This window comes from Echeneis naucrates, chromosome 19 (assembly GCF_900963305.1).
Source record: "Echeneis naucrates chromosome 19, fEcheNa1.1, whole genome shotgun sequence".
NCBI lineage: Eukaryota > Metazoa > Chordata > Actinopteri > Carangiformes > Echeneidae > Echeneis > Echeneis naucrates.
Window position 1 is genome coordinate 13,836,176 of NC_042529.1, and position 19,795 is coordinate 13,855,970.

Here is a 19,795-nt window from a genome sequence, read left to right on the forward strand (position 1 = left end):
CTCTTAAGTTAAACTGTGAAAGTTCTCTACAGTTATACCATTAACATAAAGTACATCCATATAACAGACATTTAATATGCACTGTCCTTATTTACGAACAGTGAGCCTCAAGCTACACAAATTAAACAGTATCATCAAGACTTTATAGATTTGTGCGTTACTTTCCATGAAAACAAAAAACACAATACAACTTCCATCTAATACAACATCTGGACTGAATCATCTGAACTGAAAATATTTGTATAAATACAATGTATTTGTTGTCTAAATATGAATAATGAAGCTCTGTGTGCGTCAGAATTTGCAGGTGTTAAATGTTTTCTATTCTTATGAAGCTTAAAATGCATCCAATGTTTTGCTGTACAAACTTTCACAGAAGTTGTACATCAAGTCTCACAAAAAATGTATGTGCACAAATAAAAGAGATGTTTAACTGTAATCCTCCTCCTCCTTACACAGACTGGGATCTTACGGATCTCTTTGGATGAAGGCATCTGCCAAATGAGTGTATGAATGTAGCGTGAATGTAAATGTAATGAGTCCGGGTAGATCTCCTCTGAAACGGGTGTTGATCATATGCACCAACACGGCAAAAAATGATGAACCTCTGCAAACTACATCTGGATGCAGAGATTGCATTTACAGTTGTTTTTTTTTTTTTTTTTGGACAGATTTTTCTGTGGTGTTATTGTGGTTCAAACTGTTCACTGGCTGCTTTTCCAGATGGTAAAGTGTCCCTGGGGAAAAAGTGCCACCATTAACGGGCACATAAAAGACATTAAAGTAGAAAAGTACAATAAAAGTATAGTTTACATTTGCCTTTAAATGTATTAAAGAATTTTGTAATATCAGGTTGAAAACAATATTTCACTGTCCTTTTTTACGCCTTTTCCATTAAAATAAGCAGCATTATCTGTTCTCTATATTTTCTTAATCCAAGTGAAACCATTATTAAAAGCAATTTGATGGTGCCTAATCCCAAAATCAACACATCTCTCTCCCTTCGGCAGGGGCAATATTTTACACCTGGCTCACACTATAGGATTTAAAAAATCTTAGAAGCTTCTGAAATCGGGTTGTATCCCACACTTATGGGGAATCTTATAAGATTATATTATCCTATATCTTAAACATGCCCAGGCTGTGAAATTTGAAAATAATGACCAGCACACACTACAGGATTTCATCTAGATCAGCGGTCCCCAACCCCCGGGCCGCGGACCAGTACCGGTCCGTGGGTCTTTTGAACCGGGCCGCGCAGAAAGAATAAATAACATACATTATTTATGTTTTATTTATTATCTGAATCTGAGCTATGTTTTATTTTGAAAAATGACCGGATTCTCTCCGTTACATCCGTCTATGACTCGCTCTTGAGCTTGTCTCGGTCACGTGATAGGTTACCGCTAAAATTAAACCCACAAGCTAGCGAAATGATTAAGAAAGGATAGTTTCTTTGTGAAGGGGAAAAGGCCCAGTGAGGAGACAGAAGAAGAGCCTGTGACTTCCATGAAAAAGAAAGCTGCATTTAGGTTCGGGGTTAGGGGGCAGAGAGGATGTTACGATGACGCTGCTAATAAAGTTGCATACGAGTGCACAGTGGATTCACGTTTATTATGACATTTAGAAAATAGCACAGTTTTTATGCCGATCGTATAATTTTATTTTGTTGCATTTATACGCCACACCTTAAAGGCTGGTCCGTGGAAATATTGTCTGACATTAAGCCGGTCCGTGGCACAAAAAAGGTTGGGGACCGCTGATCTAGATGATCGGGCCGGAGAGCGACACATCACGTGATCTTACGTCATATCACATGGACGCGAATTTAGCAAAACCACAAAAAATGGAGCCTAGTGAGGTGCTGCTGGCTGTGGCAAATATTTGTAGTGGAAAAAGGAAATGGGCTAAAAGAATCTGGATGAAGAAGTGGTTGGGGGACATGGATTGTCCATTCTACTTCCGATTATCACTTCCGGTCCTTCTTAGGCGGCTCCCTGTGTTGTTCTCTCAGTTGGCTATTGTCGTCGTCAGCGAAAATGAAAGTCGTCATCGCCCCGATAAAATTCAAACGTGTTTGATCGTGTTGTTTAAAACACTACAGACACTACAAGATAATCTGGCCCGACAGTCGTGCCCGATCTTGGTACGAGTCCAAAATCGGGCCCGATTGTCGGTAGGGCCGAATCGGGGTCAAATCGGATGGGAATCCTGTAACTTGGTCCAGGTTAAGGAGAGGGATTAGTGCTGGAGTTTGTGTTCTCTCTGTAGTTACACCGGAGTGACACATGGTTGATTTGGGCTGAGCAAAGTTGCCCATCAGGGTGATGTGACATCACATTTTTCTGCTACTGAAAAAAATATACCCCGAAAACTTTCACGGTTTCAGAAAAGCATAACAGTAACGGTGGCATGTCTGCTGCACCATCTGGTATATTTACTGTCTGCAGGTGAAAAGCTTTAAAGGCACATTAGAGCAAAATGCTATGTCTCGGCAGCAGTGTGGAGCTACTGAACCAGACTCTGGAAAGTGTCAAAATAGATGGTATTTGACACTTTGTGACATGTTCAGTTATAGATAAATTAATTCTTGCCTTCAGCCACCAATAAACAATGTAAGATTATGTCTGAAAACTCAATATAATTGACATTTAGGAGCTCCAGCTCCTAATTAGTTTGCTTTCAGCAGAAAATCTAATTTGCGCATAATTTTCAACAGTGCTGCTCCAGTGATCACACAACTGGCTGGACTTCCAGCATCAGTCCTCCTCCCCCAACATCCCAGGAACACCAGATTATTCCCTCTAGCTATATGGCTATTGATTGTACTCTATGACCACCTCCGTCTTTGTCGTAAAATCTGACACGTCATATTTTTAGAGGTCCAACATATTTTTAGAGGTCATTTCTCCTCAGCGCACGCAATTCTGAAAGCAGCTTTTGTAAAACCACATTGATCATAGTTTATTACACCATAAAACAGCAGCGCAATTACATCTGTTACATGGTCCTCCTGTTCGTTCAGACAGGAAGGTGTGGACTCTGCGGGTGCAGATGGTGCTCTGAAGCTGACAGATCAATGTGTCACACGCTGTCCTTTGAGGAGGAATCCATTATTATTAAAAGAGAAAGAAAGAAGAGAAAGGATTTAAGTCTGTAAGATTACAGAGGTCCAGAGATAATGACAGAGGCCACGGCTCGCTGGTTGGCATGCTTACATCAGGCAGACAAGCTTTAACGTTGTTAGTTTCCACCTCGGGAGACAGATGTTGGTGTAAAGGAATGAATGTTTGATGTAGAATTCACAATGTCACTTCATTGTAATGGGATATAAACAGTTGCTAATGCTAATGTTAGCTATGGAGCTACTTGCAAACAGCTCATTTAAGGTTTCTCATTTTAATGACATTAAGTTTGTTTTTTGTTTTCTTTTTCGTCACATTGACATGCATGGTTATCCATATTACGCAGATACAGCAGCAGCTCCGATGTGCTGGAAGTTTAATTATAAAGATGTTGCATATCTTAAAGTGTGAGAATGTGAGATAAATACACGCGCACACACACAACGTTGAAGTCCCCTGCTATATTAGTGCAAAGCCTCAGTCAGTGATTTGTGTCGGATGTTTTAAGACATATCAGCACAGTGGGAGAGACACGCTGACAGTCATGTCGAATATCACTTTGTTTTACTGCCTACTATCTGAATGACATCACTGGTATTTTAAGTGGTTGTTTTGTTGACACATCCTCCATCATTTGGACACTTTAACGTGATGTTTCAAGGCTGCAAAGTTACACAAATGAGCCCAAACATGCTCAGAATGATCAGCAAATTCCTCAGGAAATCCAATTTGTTATCTTTCCATATGCTTCAGTGTTTCCTCATCAGAGCCTGTCAGGAGGAGCTGCACTGACTCTCAGATGATGTACATATGACCCCAATGACTGTCATGTGACTTTAAAGGTGATCAGCCCATCAGTCTGTCAGGGTCAAAGGGGCTGTAGGAGACTGGAACCTTCATCAGTAATGCTGTTGCTTACTCAGTTAGTTTGTTTTTCCGAAGATGACAATAAATCACTATGTATGTAAGAATATTTACTCCAGTATTAATGTTTCATTGCGTGTTCTTTTCACACAGGCCATCTGAGCCAAAGCACACAGTTTAATATCCATGCTACATGCACAGACACAATTTCTCTGCTTTTACTTTTACTTTTGATAACAGACCAACATGTTTTATGAATACATTTTACATATGTATTTTTTTAAGTGTCTGAAGTTTGCTTTTGAAATAACTAAATAATTTAGTGAGATAACAGCAAATTTGCTACTGAGACAACATTAATATTCATTTATTAATAAGTCACCAGTCAAATGGACATTTCATTGAGACCACACTTTCCTGAGGCCATGTTCATCTTCTATAACCTTTAGTATGACCAGAATGGTGGGTAAATTATTAATTTATTAATCATTTTAGAGCAATAACTTAACTGCTTGCACTTAAAAGTGTGAATAATTTATTCATAATGGCGCAGTTATAGTAATTAATACCATTATATCAAGTCTAACTTGATGTATTTCCACACCTGGGCAGATCCAGCTGTTATCCTCAAGTCCTGACAGCTGGAAGATCATCTGTGTGTGGAGCAGCATCTGATGATCGTCATGTTTTTGGGCAAAACTATGGACCAGCTGAATAATGCGCTCCCGGCATGAGCTGGCTTTTACTGTGTTTTCTGGTGATCTGACCGAATGCGTTGTCCGTTTCTTCCCGTTTCTCTTGGAAAAGAGTAACTCACATGTCACGCATCCAAACGGGCGAAACGAACAGCTGGGGCACATGTGAGTCGTGTTCACGCCCTGGTCTGAGCCAATGGCCGCGCAGCCTCAGTCAACGGGGCTGGAGCATTTAGCGGGAGTTCCGGGCTCGTCAGTCCCGACTCCACCATGGCAGGATCCGCCGCGAGTGACTGCGTTCCGGACCGCATCGGATACATCACCCGGGTCCAGAGCTTCAGCGCCTGTCACCGCCTCCACAGGTACGGACCACCAGCTCGGTCCCTGCCGGGCCGATGGCCGAGCGGCATTTGTCCCGGTCAGCGCGAACCCTCACCGGGCTGCAGCTGCAACGACTCGGCCTCTGTTTCCCGCTGGCTCACACAGGAATTAGATTTGAGGGATTAAAGGATGCAGATGGTGGGATTTGTAGTCCGTTCGAAGCAGCGAGTGGACTCCCTGTACACGCATCGCTGCTGCTTTCAAGTGCTGTCGTAAAAATACCCACTTTATTCTGTCTACAGTCCAATCCGCTGTTGTTGGTAACTAAACTCATAGAGGCATATAGGAGCGGCACAAATTCAAAGAACACTGGCTAAAAGTGTCAAGAATTATCAATAATAATATTGTTTGATATTATTACGGGAGTGATACATTATTTATGTTGCAGAAAGGCGAACTTTTTTTGTGAACTTATATTATCACATTACAGTTTGGCCTTTTTGTTGTTATGATAATAAAAAGAATAAGAATAAAAGAATAAAATAAAAAAGATAAAATTATCCTATTATAAACAAGGATGCTACTAAATGACAGCTCAAAACTGACAGAAATTATTTGACAAAATGAATTTGTTATTACCACAAAGTGGTAATAACAAATGTACAAATGTACAAATGTACAAATGTCAGTGCCTCATGTACCTGAAGGCAGCATTTGTCAATAAACCCATGGCACAGTTTTCTTATTTGGCTTATAAAGTCATGAACCCAAAGTGTAAATGAAAACAACTCAGGCCAGCACATTTTACAACTGTCTGTTGTATCTTTTTCAGTGTTCACCTGAATGATGAAGAAAATAAAGAAGTCTATGGAAAATGCAACAATCCCAATGGACACGGACACAACTACAAAGGTTTGTAAGAGCATTACAGAGTGAAAACGCTGCACAGCTGCTGTTTGTACGTATCCCATTCATTCATCTCTCATCTCTGTCCACAGTGGAGGTGACAGTACGGGGAAAGGTGAGTGTCTGACAGATACACCCAAATACCTTATTGATGGAAGAGTTCAGAGGAGAAAAAAACTGACAGAAAGGGAACAGTAACTGAAGTAACCACGTGTTATAACTGAGGTATGGAGCTCAGTGACAGGTGTAGCCTTGGAGCAGATGGGCTACAGCAGCAGAAGCCCACATCCGGTGCCATTCCTGTCTGCTAACAACAGGACACTGAGGCTACGATTTGTATGAATCCAGCTAAATTGGACAAAAGAAGAAAATCTTTGCCTGGTTTGCATAGTTGTGATTTCTGCTGTGTCATTCAGACGGTAGGGTTCAGGTTAGTGGTGGTGTAAAGGTGTGGGGGAGATCTTCACAGCACAGTTCAGGCCCTTTTGTACCAATCGTCAACCTGAGTATTGATGTTGACCATGCCCACCCCTTTATGACAGTGTACCATCTTCTGATGGCTACTTCCAGCTGGACAACACACTACTGTTGGCTGGTGAAAGATTTCGAAGCTTCCATTTTTATTTCACGCAGTACTTCACACTGAAACAGATCCTGTGCTTGTCCACACAGATTGATCGTCTCACTGGCATGGTCATGAACCTGACGGACCTGAAGAAATGTATTGAGGTAAGATCAGCACTGATCTCATGTCAAGTGACAATCTCTCACTGAAACTCGGGCATTGAATCAGTTATAAATAAGTTATCAGTTATGTGGTTTCTGTCCCCACACTGTCCTGCCACAATGTTAATCAAGGTGTGATGGGAAATGAAGCGATCAATAAAATTAACTGTGCAGCAATAATAAAGTAAAAATGATACATGCAAACACGTAAAAAGAAGAAGAAGAAGAAGAAGAAGAAGCTTAGTTTGGGAGCAAGGGTGCAGCCATTTTGCTGTCAGAACAGTGCGAGAGAGACCTTGAGGATAGAGACAGAGTCAGTGAGACGGAAATACATTGAGTAGACAGATTGAAGCAGCTAAATATGGAGTCCAAAGAGGCAGGAAATCAGAGAAGACAGCATTGGTTTTGTCCTGGGTGTAAAAATTACTTTTACAAGGTTAACGCCAAGGATAAAACAGTCCATTTTCTCAATTGCACCAATTGTGCTACAGCTCGTGGTCTAGTCACGTCATTCAGACCACAACACAAGAAACTATGATCTTCCTCAGATAACCATGCTATTACTTTTTTCAGCTTTTCAACCTTGTTGCTGTCTATAGCCGTTCTGCTGCAGTGAGATAGCTTGTATTTGAATGTACCTGCAGTGACTATTATATAGAGCTAATTACTTTTCAATATGAGGGCAACTGCAGAACTGGTGAACTGGTGAACTTCATTTAATATATCACCCTGTGAATTATGTTTTCTACATTTAATGTATCAGTTCTGTGCCATCTTATGTGTTTTAGTCCTTTCAACTCTGTTGTACTTGATGGTGTACTACAAGTTATCCTAATTATGAACTGATCCTGTCCTGCAGGACGTCATCATGACTCCACTGGACCATAAAAACCTGGATAAAGATGTCCCTTACTTTGCCAACGTTGTCAGGTGAGTGTCATCTCAGTTGCTTTGAACACCTGGATTACATGTGTGTCTTTGTTTGCTGTTTATTCTGTTATTGTTTTTTACTGTTTATTCTGTATCAGCACGACCGAAAACCTGGCAGTTTACATTTGGGACAACATGGTGAAGGCCCTGCCGCCAAAGCTGCTCTATGAAATTAAGATCCACGAGACAGACAAGAATATTGTCATTTATCGAGGAGAGTAGTCGTCTGCACCTGGTAACTTCAGTTTCTGCTCACAGATGAGTAGACTCCAGTTAGTTAGTCTGATGCTGGGCCACAAAGATGGATACTTTGGGGTCAATACAAAATTAAGATTTAGCTGTAAAACCTATATGTTCAGTATTTTTCTTGTAATGGTCAAAATGTATTTTATTTGGATCTTTTTCAAAAGTCCAAGGAAATTTAAAGACCAACAAAAAGTTACTTTAAAAAAAAAATCTATATATTTATTGCAAAAAATTTACCTTTTTGTAATTTTTCATCTGGGCAGCATGGCACCATAGTTGCTAGCATTGTTGACTGGGAGAACATGCAAACGCCAAATGGAAAGGAATCAAACCGATGACCTTCTTGCATGTGAGGCAACAGTGCTAAGCGCTATGCCTCTGCGCTGCCCTTCATTTGAAAAATTATTTTTTATTATTGAAAGTGATGGTGACATCTAGTGGTAGAAACTGCCTCAATAAAACCTGACTGTGAAGCATTGGTGTCTGTCAAATGGATTCTTGTAATAAAAATAAAAGATTTTTTTAAGTGAAGTGAGTGAATAAATGATCTGTTCTGAAGATCAACGAGTGAACAGTTGATTTTTGTGTGGCCATCTCTCATTATTAAACATTAAAGGGGACATCCAGGAGTTTACTGTTGGCTGTCTGTAAACTGAAGTCTCTGAAGAGACACAAAACTGTCCAAAAGGCCCAAAAGAGATATCTTTCAGTATGAAGTAAACTCCAAAATCACTGGATCCTACAGTTCCCATGGTGTGATTCTCATTATTCAGTTTTTATCCTCTTTCTACTCCATGATCATGCTATGTTTATGTTATTTGAATAGATCCAAGTCAAATCATCAGCATCTTCTGAATGTGATTGTCTGGTTAGTTTGTATTGCTGATACTCAACCACTAGATGGCGATCTGTAGCTTCTAGGTCAACACCACATTGACGTTTTGACTCCAGGCGTTATTGACAGAGGTGAACAGGGTTGACTCATTTTCTGAGTGAATCAAGTGTGAATACTGACAGAGCAGAGAGTGTTAAACAACAGAAATGTGCTTATTTCATTTCCCATTAGTCCCATCTCTTCCCACACACTCACATATTCCATCCTTGAGAGACAGACACATTTGATTTATGGGGTTAATTCTCATTGTAATGTTAAGCAGCAGGCAGATGCTCTGTCTTCCAGACATCATATAACATATGCAATCTGATTCATTACCCATGGTTCACTGCAGCGGATATTTACTCTGCTCCTGTCATCTCTGTGGAGTTTGACGAACACCAGTGACAAATCACAATGTAAATACAACTTATCATGGAGTGAAGGATGCGTTATAGGCAATGCCGTTCCACGTCACTCTGTGTGTTGTCTGGCTCTACCAAGTAAGATATCTTCATCAGTGAGTTTTAGAGATTCTGGTTACCTTTAGACAGAGCCACGCTAGCAGTTTTCCCTTTTCCACATCCTCTGCTAAGATAACCTGACTGGCTTCAGGCTGTAGCATCATAAGTGTACAATCAGAAAATCATCCTAAAAGTTCATGTTCAACAACCTGAAACCTGTGTGATGTCGACAAAATAGTCACGGCTCTCAGCTTCTGCCCCAAGCCAAGCTCACCTCCACCCACTATCCAACCTAGCAGGGCTGCTTATGTGAAATCTGTTATATTTTTAATTGGATCCCCCAGAAAACAAGAGGCCAATCAGAAGAGAAGTTCAGATCCTTTTGCTTCCAAAAATTATACATAAACGTTAAAATACTTTAGAATATGGGAAATTTAGCTTCAAGCACACCCTCATATCCTGGCTTACTGTTTATTAGTGTGAGCCCTTTAACACCTTTGTGAATTTAGACCACAGCATGTGTGAAATGCCACTGGTTGTGGGGGATGGTTGGTCCCTCGTTTTTGTGGCAAAGTTGTAATCTTTTTGTCAAGATTCACTTGCCAACTAAAACCTTTAATTAATCAAATTCCATAAACATGTGTGTCTTGCACAGACAGACAACCTGCTACGGACAAGCCAGAGCAAGACAGGCAGAGACTTAAAGATCTGATCCTAGATCAGAATCAGACTTATTTATTTCTTCATCATCCCCTCCTCAGGTTCCATTAAAGGTTGGCTGAACCAAGCCTAGCTATGTTGGCAGACTTCAGATTTGCTGGTAGATAAACTACAAATCAATCTCTATAATTACTCTCTGATAGGAGGCAGCTGAATTACTGCAATTAGCAGGTGAAAGCCAGTGATTATCCTGAAGGGAAAAGTATTCCTCGCTGCACCTTATGATCCCGAGTTAAGTTTGCTTTTATCTTCTGACAGAGGCAATTCTGTGCTATACTGTTTTATGTCTATTGCCCACAGCAAGACAGATGAGTCAGATTACATGCCCTAATTGTCTTGGCAAATGTCCCACCACAGGTACAAAGGGTAGTGCTTTTATTTGTAGTTGCAAGGATGGCCATTGGACGACTACTTGATGGCCTCTTTCAAACAACAGTAGGTGGCTTTCTCAGAAAAATGGCACTTTGCCAGAGTTAATCCCTGCCAAAGATGAGCTTTCCTGTTCTGCTAATGGTGCAACCCAAACGTCCTTCTCAAATTTGAAAATAACCTCACCATAAAAAAGAATGCTCTGTTGGGGGGGGGATTGGTATTCATTCTTTAGTCAAGGGAAGGTAGAGGAAAATGAGCATTTTAAGCTGTCAGCACTTTTTCTATGTCATGTTATAAGTACACCTGTTTTTTTCCACTTGTGATGTTTAAACAGAAGGTGAGAGTGTCTAGTTGTAGCGTGTGTAGTCAAGATCACATCTGGAATGAATGGTTGGTTTTTTGGGCCCCTCAGCAACATTAACATGACAAAATTTGCCTGAAAATTCTCTTGAATAAATATTTATAGTTTCAATTTTGAAGCTGCACTTTTTTGTCCAAGAGAAGGCAGAGCTTTAAATTTTATCCTACAAAGATTGAGTAATCCTAATACTGATTTACTTCAAACCGTAATCTTTTCCTTTACCTAATGCAGTTTTTGTGCCAAACATCAAAACAGATGTGGCCATTTGTAATCACAATCCTGGCAACATGATTCCAATACACTGCCATTGGTATTCTCCATGAATTACTGCCACTGTAGGTGTGCTGGGTCAGGACACACTTAGGTTAGAATGACTGAACTGTGAACTTGTTTTGATTAACATATGTTGCTGGAGCTCTAAATGTGTGCCTAATAAACTTCTGTTGTCCTTTGATTTTTTTTTTTTTGTGTGTGTGTGTGTGTTATTTAATCTCTTCCACTATAAGTCCATGCCAATTCAACAGAATCAATTTGCAGAAAGATGCCATAACTGTCAATAAAGGCAGGCTTGGATGCTATTCTCTGGTCTAGCCATTAGGAAGACCGCAGTAAAAGTAAACTCTGTTCTTTGAGCAATTATTTATATTAAAATATTGATTAATCAAGAAAACTGAGTACAAGTTGCAGTGATGTGGCACTGTTCGGGAAGATTCCATGCTGCACACTCAGGTAAAGAATGAATTAACTTTGACATACAGTACATTTTTCGTGAGCACAGGGTCAAATTCTTGAGCTCTGCACTTACACTAACATCCGCTTGCCTTGTTGCTCTGTGCGAAACACAAGCCAGAAACTGTCTGTCATCCGATCCCCTGTCATGAACAATAAGGCTGTGAAAACCCCAAGTTTCCACCACCAGCCTGATTAAAAATTAAATGACCTGTTCCCTTCATACCCCCAAGATGAAACAGGATAAATTACCCTCTGCTGTCATCTTCCCTCAGCTGTAAGGTAAACATATCATTTTGTGCATGATTTCCTCCTGCCTGCAGCCAGTGAACGCCACAGGTTTTCAGTGAGGAGATGATTGACTGACACATCGACACATGCAGGCAGACGGGCAAGGAAATTAAAAACACTGGAGCAGGGGCGGAACATTATTTGAAGACTCCACAAATTCCACATGAATAATTAGATTTTATGGGATTTAAGAAAATACTGCCTCTGAAAATTGACTGGTTGTGCAATTTATGGGGTGTTTTTATGATTTTATGAAATTTCTTTAAAACTACTGAATACATAGATTGATTCTGTGCATAACTCCGTCTATTTTCTTTTGAATGTAGTTGCTGTATGAACATAGTATAATGATGCCATTATTGTTCCAAAAACAACAATTACAATACATAATACAATTGTACTTTTATTTAAATAAGATTTTAAATGCAGTGTTCCGGTCTTTATTGTATCCTGCATGTTTAACAAAAGCTGTTCAATAAATGTAATGAAAGTGGAATTACTAAAATAGAAATACTTCAGTGAAATATAAATATATTTGAAGTAAAATTCAATAGCTTAACAAGGTAATATCTATCACAGACGCTAAAATCAAAAAGGTAAAAGATTAAGTAAACCAACAACAGCTTAAAATATATGAACTTCTCAAATGAAAAATTACAAGATAACACAAGCTCAGTGTTTTGCCAATTCATAATTTAGAAGAACGAGTTCAGCGTTCGATTTATACAGATTTAATGAACTAGTTGACGTTCATGTGTTTCATTTTCTAAATAAATCAACCAGTATTTTCTCAGTAATACCCCTTACTACCCATCCATCCATCACCAGCAGCCAATATTTTAACTTAAACAGATTGTGGCTGTTTAAGTCAGCAATCACACTCAAGAAAAAAAAAAAAAAAAACAACGTTGTGATTGATTATATTTTTACAACTTCAATGTGTCACCAAGACCATATGGAGATTGTATAGAGAAAAAATAAAAACGAGATGCAGTATATGCAATGGATTTTATTTAAGCAGCATTGACAAAATCATGGATTTAGCAGTTTTAAACAGTAAACACTAAATTTGTTTGCTCATAAAAATCCAAATCCGATGAGCAACCTGCTCCATCAGGACTGGCATCGATAGCATTAGCCATTCTGGACTTCGATGCTGGGCTAAAATAGTTGTAAAGCCTGAGCTTTGTCGCGAGAGTTTCCGAACGGTGTCCGAGAACAAGAACGCGAATGCCGTTCTCTCTCTCGCGAGAGTTAACTCGCGTTGTAAAAAAACGAACCATTCAGCCGGTCACAAATCTGTTAGTGTTGATTGAACGCGTTCTTGCTCAGCACTGCTAGCTAGCTAAAATAATCTGGAACTGTAAATTATCACAAAAAAAAAAAAAAAAAAAAAAAATCACACAAAACGAAACAGAAATTGGCACGCTTTGTTTTACGAAACCGTGACTTAAAGATGCCGTTAGTTAGCCAACAGAGTTAGATGCCGTACATTCTAATTCAGAAATTCCGACGAAATAAAAGTAAAGTTAAAGTGCATTAAACATCAGAAGAAGCACTGATGGAGGCTGGACGACATCAAGCTTTGTGCGGGTGTGTGAGATAGTTTTACAAGATTTTTCCAGGCACATATTGTAAATGTACTGTTTATTCAATACCAATCCCCCCTCACAGCTTGAGCGCTTTAATGAAGAAAAGTTTGTGAATTGATTTTGGTTCAACGAAGTTTTTTTTTTTTTTTTTAATGAGCAATTTTGAGGGTGGAATACTTAAAATGGAGTGTGTGTGCGCGTGCATGTGTATCAAAACCAGGAGGAGGAAGTACATTTTTTTTAGGCCTCATGGAGACCAAGGTGTTAGAGGGTTCAGAGTATGTTGAGATCAGTGTGTGTGAGTTTGAATAGGCTGGCAGTCTGTCTCCTGTGTTGTGAGACAGTTGTGTGGCTTGAGGCAGGACGGAGGTGTGTGTGTGTGTGGCTGTTCAAGCTCGCTCACGTTTTCTTTGTGTGCGTTACCTCCCTCTCTGCCCCCCTCCTGCTCATCAGGTAACAGGCGTAACACACTTTCACAGACACTCACACACCCTCTCCCTGTCTCTTTCCCCCTCTCTCTCTCTTTCTCTCTCTCTCCCTCTCTCTCTCTCTCAGACACACAAACAAACCCACAGCCTCAAGACAGCTCACACACATACACACGCTTTACTTCCTACCCAGAGTCATCTTGCTGAAGACAGTATGGACGCTTGTTAGCAGTGAGGATGGAGAAGAGAGTGTGTGTGATCCAGACTGACTTTCACCAGTACAGGCCCACCATCGCTCTGCACAGCAGACCATTGGCACATGTAAGGAACCTGCCTCTACTCCTCTGCCCCTCCTCTTCCCCTTTTTTTTTTTTTCCTGTCCCTGACGCTTTGCCTTTGACTGTCTCCATATTTACTCTTCAGCTCTGTACATGAGCTTTCACTCTCTTTCATTCTGCAGACCTGCTCTCTGTCTGTCTCCACCATGCTGCATGACTGTAACAGGAGCCGGGGCCCCTCCTCACTGCAGGCCCACACCTCTGTAAGTGTGGTGGTCTTCGCTCAACAGGGGGTGCTAGAGTGTATAAGAACATTGTTGACTGGTAGCTTTCGATCTTTGTGCAGCATCTACATTTTTGTTAGTTTCGTTCGTTTTTAGTTTCCTATTATTATTCACCATTTTTCTGTATCTGGATAAGAGCAGCTCTTCTAGCCAAAGAGTTTCAAAAGGTTGACCATGCCTAACAGACACAGACACGCACACATGCACATAGAAGAAGAATGCAAACGTAGACAATCATCAGATACACTGAAAAGACAAAAACAGAGTCTGGCAAAGTGAGTAAAGGTACAACTGACACATAGAGGTTATCCATAGCAAATGTTACACTAATTGGGCAGCACAGCAGCATAGTGGTTAGTGCTGTTGCTCCACAATAAGAAGGTTGCGGGTTCAGCAAAGCAAACGGATTTTGACTATCCAGGTTAAACACCTATGAGTACTGTTAAAAGTGCTTTATAGATTATATTGTTAATATAGTCTTTAAATAAACAGTACAGTCATAAGTGCTACCAACTGTTAGCATCTGTCAACTAACACTGTTTTACATGTTGTTAGAGAAGTTATTATATATCATAGGCTACACTTCACCTTTGACCCTGCATTGTTTTTATTTCAGTCTGTATAAGACTGAAATAACAGGGATAAGTTGCAAAGAATGAGGAACCACATAACAACAAACATCAACTTAGTTTACACAGTTGTGTTCTCTATACTTTATTTTGATTGGTTGCTGTCAAACTGTGTCACAGCTTGTTACCATAACTTAGCATGGGCTTGAGCTTTTTCTGGCACCCACTCTGCCAACAGGCATACCACCACTCTCCATCAAGACACGCTGGCTTAGATAGAAAATGAATGATTTAGTGTCACTTTGACAATCTCTGTCTGAACACAGTTACTGTGGATCAATTATTCATTTTTATCAGCTTTATTAACTTTTGTCACGTATTTCAGTTTGGAACGTCTTTCTTGACACTGGAATTAGTGATTTGACACAAGGAGAAATAAATCTCTCCGTTGCAAGTCCTGTTCTGGCCTTCTCTGAAGCTTTCAGCCTCATTTCACCAATAGTTGGATTTTGTTTAGTTGTCATGGAAATGGTTTCACAACTTTTGAACTTGGTCACTTGATATCAGTTGGTTGCATGTTGCTATCGGAGATGTTGGGGGTTGGTGCAACATGTTTATGCATGACCTTTTATATATATATATTTTGCATGAAAAAAATCTCAAACAATTAGTGAGTATCAGGAAGAAGTTGTTCTTAAAAAAACGTAAATATTTATCCCAGAAAGAACACTTTTTCCAAGTTTCCAAGTAATGCAGATGGGACTATACTGACTGGACCACCTTAAAAAAAAAGTTGCTCGGACTTCCCAACCTGGAGTCTCGTCCACAAAGAATCAAAATTTTCCTGAAATGATCTCTAGATTGGGACACAAGATTATCATTGCTTTATTATTTCATTATTTGTAACAAATAGGTTCATTTCAGCACTTTAGGTGGTTAAAAGAAAAGCACATACATATATTTGCAACCCATATATATTTCTTTGCAAGGGGTCACAAGACAAACATGTTGGTAGCTACTTTGAAAATAACCAATTGTATTCATTATTTTATTAAAATGTCCACTAGCCACTGCTGTAGACAGCATGTTTTTATCATCTGGCTGTTTATGATATTTTTGTGACGTTGAACTCCTTCTCTCTATCACAAATAATTTTTTAGGTGATGCTGGTATAACCTCTCGCTCTGTGTTTTCACACGCACGCACGCGCGCGCACACAGACTTGTAACAAACAAGAACATGAAAAATTGTGTGGTCTTCTCCTTTGAGGAATCTACATGTGGGTCATCATTGAACTTTGAACACGTTGTGTCTACATGTGTGTTTCATCTGATGATAAATTTGAAAGGTTCTAAATTTAAAGGAATCCTGCTGATGCACTGATAATGCTGAGTTTGTTCCCTCATTTGATCATAGTTCACATTGTCTTTGATCTGCTGGTACTGTCGTCCAGCTATGTCAGGCATTTCAATCATTCCCATCAGGACAATGACTGGCATTGAAACCCTCAACTGTGTTTATAATGTCAACAATCATCTCTTCCGTGTAATTACCTGACAACAATCACATCTCTGATATGATTTATAAGATAGTATTATTATTTTACCTGACCTGCAGCCAGTCGACCACAGCAGTCTAAGTGAGCTGTGATGTGCTTTGCTGATCAAAGCCCTGGTGTCTGCTCCTCCATGATCTGGATCCAGAGTTCAGCCAGAGGCCAGCCTTCACCCTGCCATCCCTTAACTGGGGAGCAGTGTGTTTAGTTTTAAAGTACAACACTGCTCCTCTATAGAAACACAGAGCAGAAATACAGTAATGATAAAGTAGCTGACACCAAGGCTCTGATGGAAAGATACTGGGTCAGCAGAGCCAGACAACAGTTCTGATTTCCAAACAGTTCCATTAATATGTGTGTTTGCTAATCTCTGGCATTGAAAATAAAAACTGCTGAAGTCACAAAAATTTGTGCCACCTGCAGTCAGTAAATCTTGCAGCTGCACTTTATATATTTTTAGAATTTGAGATGAGGTCACTCCCATTCCGACAATGTACATAAATTAAAGAAAACAAGCACAGCATACATACATTACACAATGTACAAGTAAGGAGTGTACTGTAAATGAAACTCTGTAGCAACAAAATGTATTTAAAGAATATTTGGAGGAATAGCAGCACATACTGTAATTTGTCTTCAGTTAAGTAAATAGGTTTTGTCCAGTGACCTAACTACTCTGCCAACACAGCCCATACTTGGGACACATGTTTGTATTCTGGGCCAGTATATCATTTCTACTGACTAAATCTTGCCCAGATACAGCTTTATTGTCAGATGCTACACACGCATCTGGATTAATTCTACCACATACGCAGATAATTGCGCTTTTAGTCAGCACCAGAAGGTAACAGCCAGGATCTGCCCAGATGTGCAAGTATATGGGCCAGACTATGATGAGGAGGCATATGAGGCATATGTTGGCATTTAGTGTTTCACTAATGATTGGTCACTAAGATTCAAATCTAAACAGAGGCTTTTTGTACTTGATTTGACAGCAGCTTTGTCTCTGAAAATCCTGTGCAAAAAATGTGCCAATACTTTGATGTGTGCTTTGGGCATACTTTGTCATTTGCGAGTTATTTGGGACTGAGGCTGCAGCCAGTAGCATCAGAACCACCTGCAGGTGTGAAGTGGAGCTGAGGTCGTGAGCAGCTGTTCAAATAAAAGAAAGGAATGGAGATCATGGGATTAATCTCTCAGATATCTCCTGGGGACATCAGGACTCAGAGGAAGAGGCAGTTACTTGGAAAACAGAAAGAAAAATCATCTTAAACTCTGTTTTTTACAGATCAGACATTAGGAAAGTTTTTTTGACTGTTTTTGCTCTGCAGGTTTGATCACTCAAAAATGTCTGCACTTCAAGTCAAGACATGAAAAGTCTGCTTATGTAACTTGTATTCATCAAGTAAAGAGGGATTGAGCTGCAATAAAAACGGTCTTTCATTTGTGCCTTCTTAACAATAGCACTGGCTTAAGTGGTTGAGCCCTGTGATCATGGTAAAGGTGAACCATTGATGTGTCACATTCATCTTCCTCTGCCTTTCTGGCATCAGTGTGCAGAGTGATCTTGAGTGCGGCGGTAAATCCTGCTGTGGCAGGTAAACATATTGCGTGTTTAAACTGACTGCAAGGAGAGGAAGTTCAGGTGTGTCAGCAAGCAGAGCCTCATGAAACACGTCCTAAATCTTATTTGGACAACATGGCAATTAAGAAGACACACGTAAGAAAGACGATACCACATTTCCCTGTCTAATTTCCCTTGGTGTGTCAGGTTTGAGTGGTAAAGTTGCTGTCAGGGTTCAGAGAGCTGAACTAATGACAGCTCTTTTTCCAATGGCACAGATACCTATATTCAAGCAGCAGCAGGTTTGTGTGTGTGTTCGTATGTGTGTATGTATGTGTATATGTCATTCAACTTGTCTTTCTATGACAGAGCTTTCCCTTTTGAACTGCTTATTCGTCTTCCTAAGTCTCACTGGAAAATTGGTTCACATCTGTTTTTCCAAGGAAGGAAACTGCACTCTGTGTTTTGGAAGCTAAAAGACAAGATTACTTGTAGGATCTTGTTGGTGTATATGTGGAGAGAAAATGATTCTGACTTTGACTCCAGCAGACAACTACTCTCTGCAAGATGCATTAGCTGCTTTGGATAGTGCATTCAGGTTAAGGGTGTTTGTAGTAGGTTTGGCAATTCAAAGCATATGAGCTCTTGAGGTGTAAAGAAATAAGTGACGCCTTGACATTAGGTCCGTTTCCATTACCCCCCCCCCCCCCAGTAATGTGCAAAACCTAAATATCACAATAAAAAACTGGTAATGGAAATGCCCAAATTTTGAAAAACCTCTGAAACGTCACAAAAAAGTTTTCACGCTTTCATTAGGTGGTTTTACAGACGTGCCACTATTTACAACTTGACAGACATGATGTAGAGGGTCACATGACCAGTTCACTGCAAATCATGGCCCCAAAACCATGAAATGGAAAATGCTTTCATTGATCTTCCTCAAATTTGAGATTTGTGGGAGGAGATTTAAAAAAAATTAGGGGATGTTGCAAGACTTGAGAGTTACGGCTCATTTGCGAAACACTCTTAAATGGAAACACCTGCAAGCTGCAATTGTACTTTGTCAGGACATTGCTCTGTCTGCATCGCTCTCAGAGCTTGACATCTGTTTTTCTTGAGAGTCTGCGTTGAAGTGGTCTGGTAAACTGGTGGCCTGGTGCTTATGATAGGGAGTGTTGGTATTAGACCTGTTCTTCCTTGCTACAAAGTAAAGCCCACATACCAACAACATTTTCACTTCACTCTCTGCCTCTGTTCAACTAAACACTGCTGTCTGAACCTTTGAGCTCTGGCCTCTGTACCATGTAGAGATCTGGCTGCAGTTCATAGTGTTTAAATGGGCATGAGGTACCAGAGAGGTGGAGGTGTCTAGAGCGTTTTTGTAGCAATCTGCTTTCAGACTCTCACAGGTGATTGATCAAACGCAATATTCATTGTATATGTCAGCCATAGTCATCTAGCACCTGTGTGTACTTTACAGTAAAATACACTATACTGAAAACCTAAGCCTGTCTTTGTCATGACAGTAGTTCTAAATGCTGGGTCGCAATGAATATCAGAAAACTGCAGCACGTGATGTTCATCTTTGACCTTCTGGATGCAAAATGTGTTTTCATGGTCACTTTTACCATTAATCCAAAATTTGCATACTTGCTTCCAAATAAGTGGGTCAAATTTGAAGCTCTTATTTCCCCTCATTGGCTTCTTGAATGTGATTTCCTTATCAAACCAATCATTATACCGTATACTTGGCACGTTTTTATGCTTCCTTTCCAACAACAATCAAGAATAGAGGAATAGTGTTTCCAGGTCAACCATCCAATTTCTTTCAGTGTGTTTCTCCAAATTGGCTCAAGTAGTCAGACTCAAACACAGGCAACTGTACTGAAATGTCTTTGAGG

General features: G+C 40.0%; 2 protein-coding genes across 7 annotated transcripts in view; both read left to right on the top strand.

Annotated features, from left to right (window-relative positions):
* The first annotated feature begins 4,943 nt into the window (after positions 1-4,943).
* Positions 4,944-8,344, top strand: pts (6-pyruvoyltetrahydropterin synthase). Its single transcript, XM_029527919.1, has 6 exons — positions 4,944-5,046; positions 5,838-5,917; positions 6,004-6,026; positions 6,584-6,640; positions 7,497-7,567; positions 7,666-8,344. The coding sequence occupies exons 1-6, from the start codon at positions 4,955-4,957 to the stop codon at positions 7,787-7,789; spliced, it is 447 nt and encodes a 148-aa protein (XP_029383779.1). The 5' UTR covers positions 4,944-4,954; the 3' UTR covers positions 7,790-8,344.
* A 5,432-nt stretch (positions 8,345-13,776) lies between these two features.
* The window catches only part of LOC115060098 (myosin-16), a 44,853-nt gene continuing 38,834 nt past the window's right edge, over positions 13,777-19,795 (top strand). For 2 of the 6 annotated variants that reach the window (XM_029527927.1, XM_029527926.1), the window contains exons 1-2: positions 13,777-13,965; positions 14,105-14,185. In XM_029527927.1, coding sequence (XP_029383787.1) covers positions 13,882-13,965; positions 14,105-14,185 — 165 coding nt within the window. In that variant the 5' untranslated portion in view covers positions 13,777-13,881. Of the gene's footprint in view, positions 13,966-14,104; positions 14,186-17,993; positions 18,051-19,795 lie in introns of those variants that run through there. The other 4 variants (XM_029527930.1, XM_029527928.1, XM_029527932.1 and 1 more) reach the window with 4 other exon arrangements.

Excerpts from the sequence above, each read along its gene's own strand:
- pts (XM_029527919.1), top strand. The coding sequence starts at position 4,955 with ATGGCAGGATCCGCCGCGAGTGACTGCGTTCCGGACCGCATCGGATAC. Across the intron at positions 5,047-5,837 it reads GCCTGTCACCGCCTCCACAG|TGTTCACCTGAATGATGAAG; the intron begins GTACGGACCACC and ends TATCTTTTTCAG. Across the intron at positions 7,568-7,665 it reads TACTTTGCCAACGTTGTCAG|CACGACCGAAAACCTGGCAG; the intron begins GTGAGTGTCATC and ends ATTCTGTATCAG.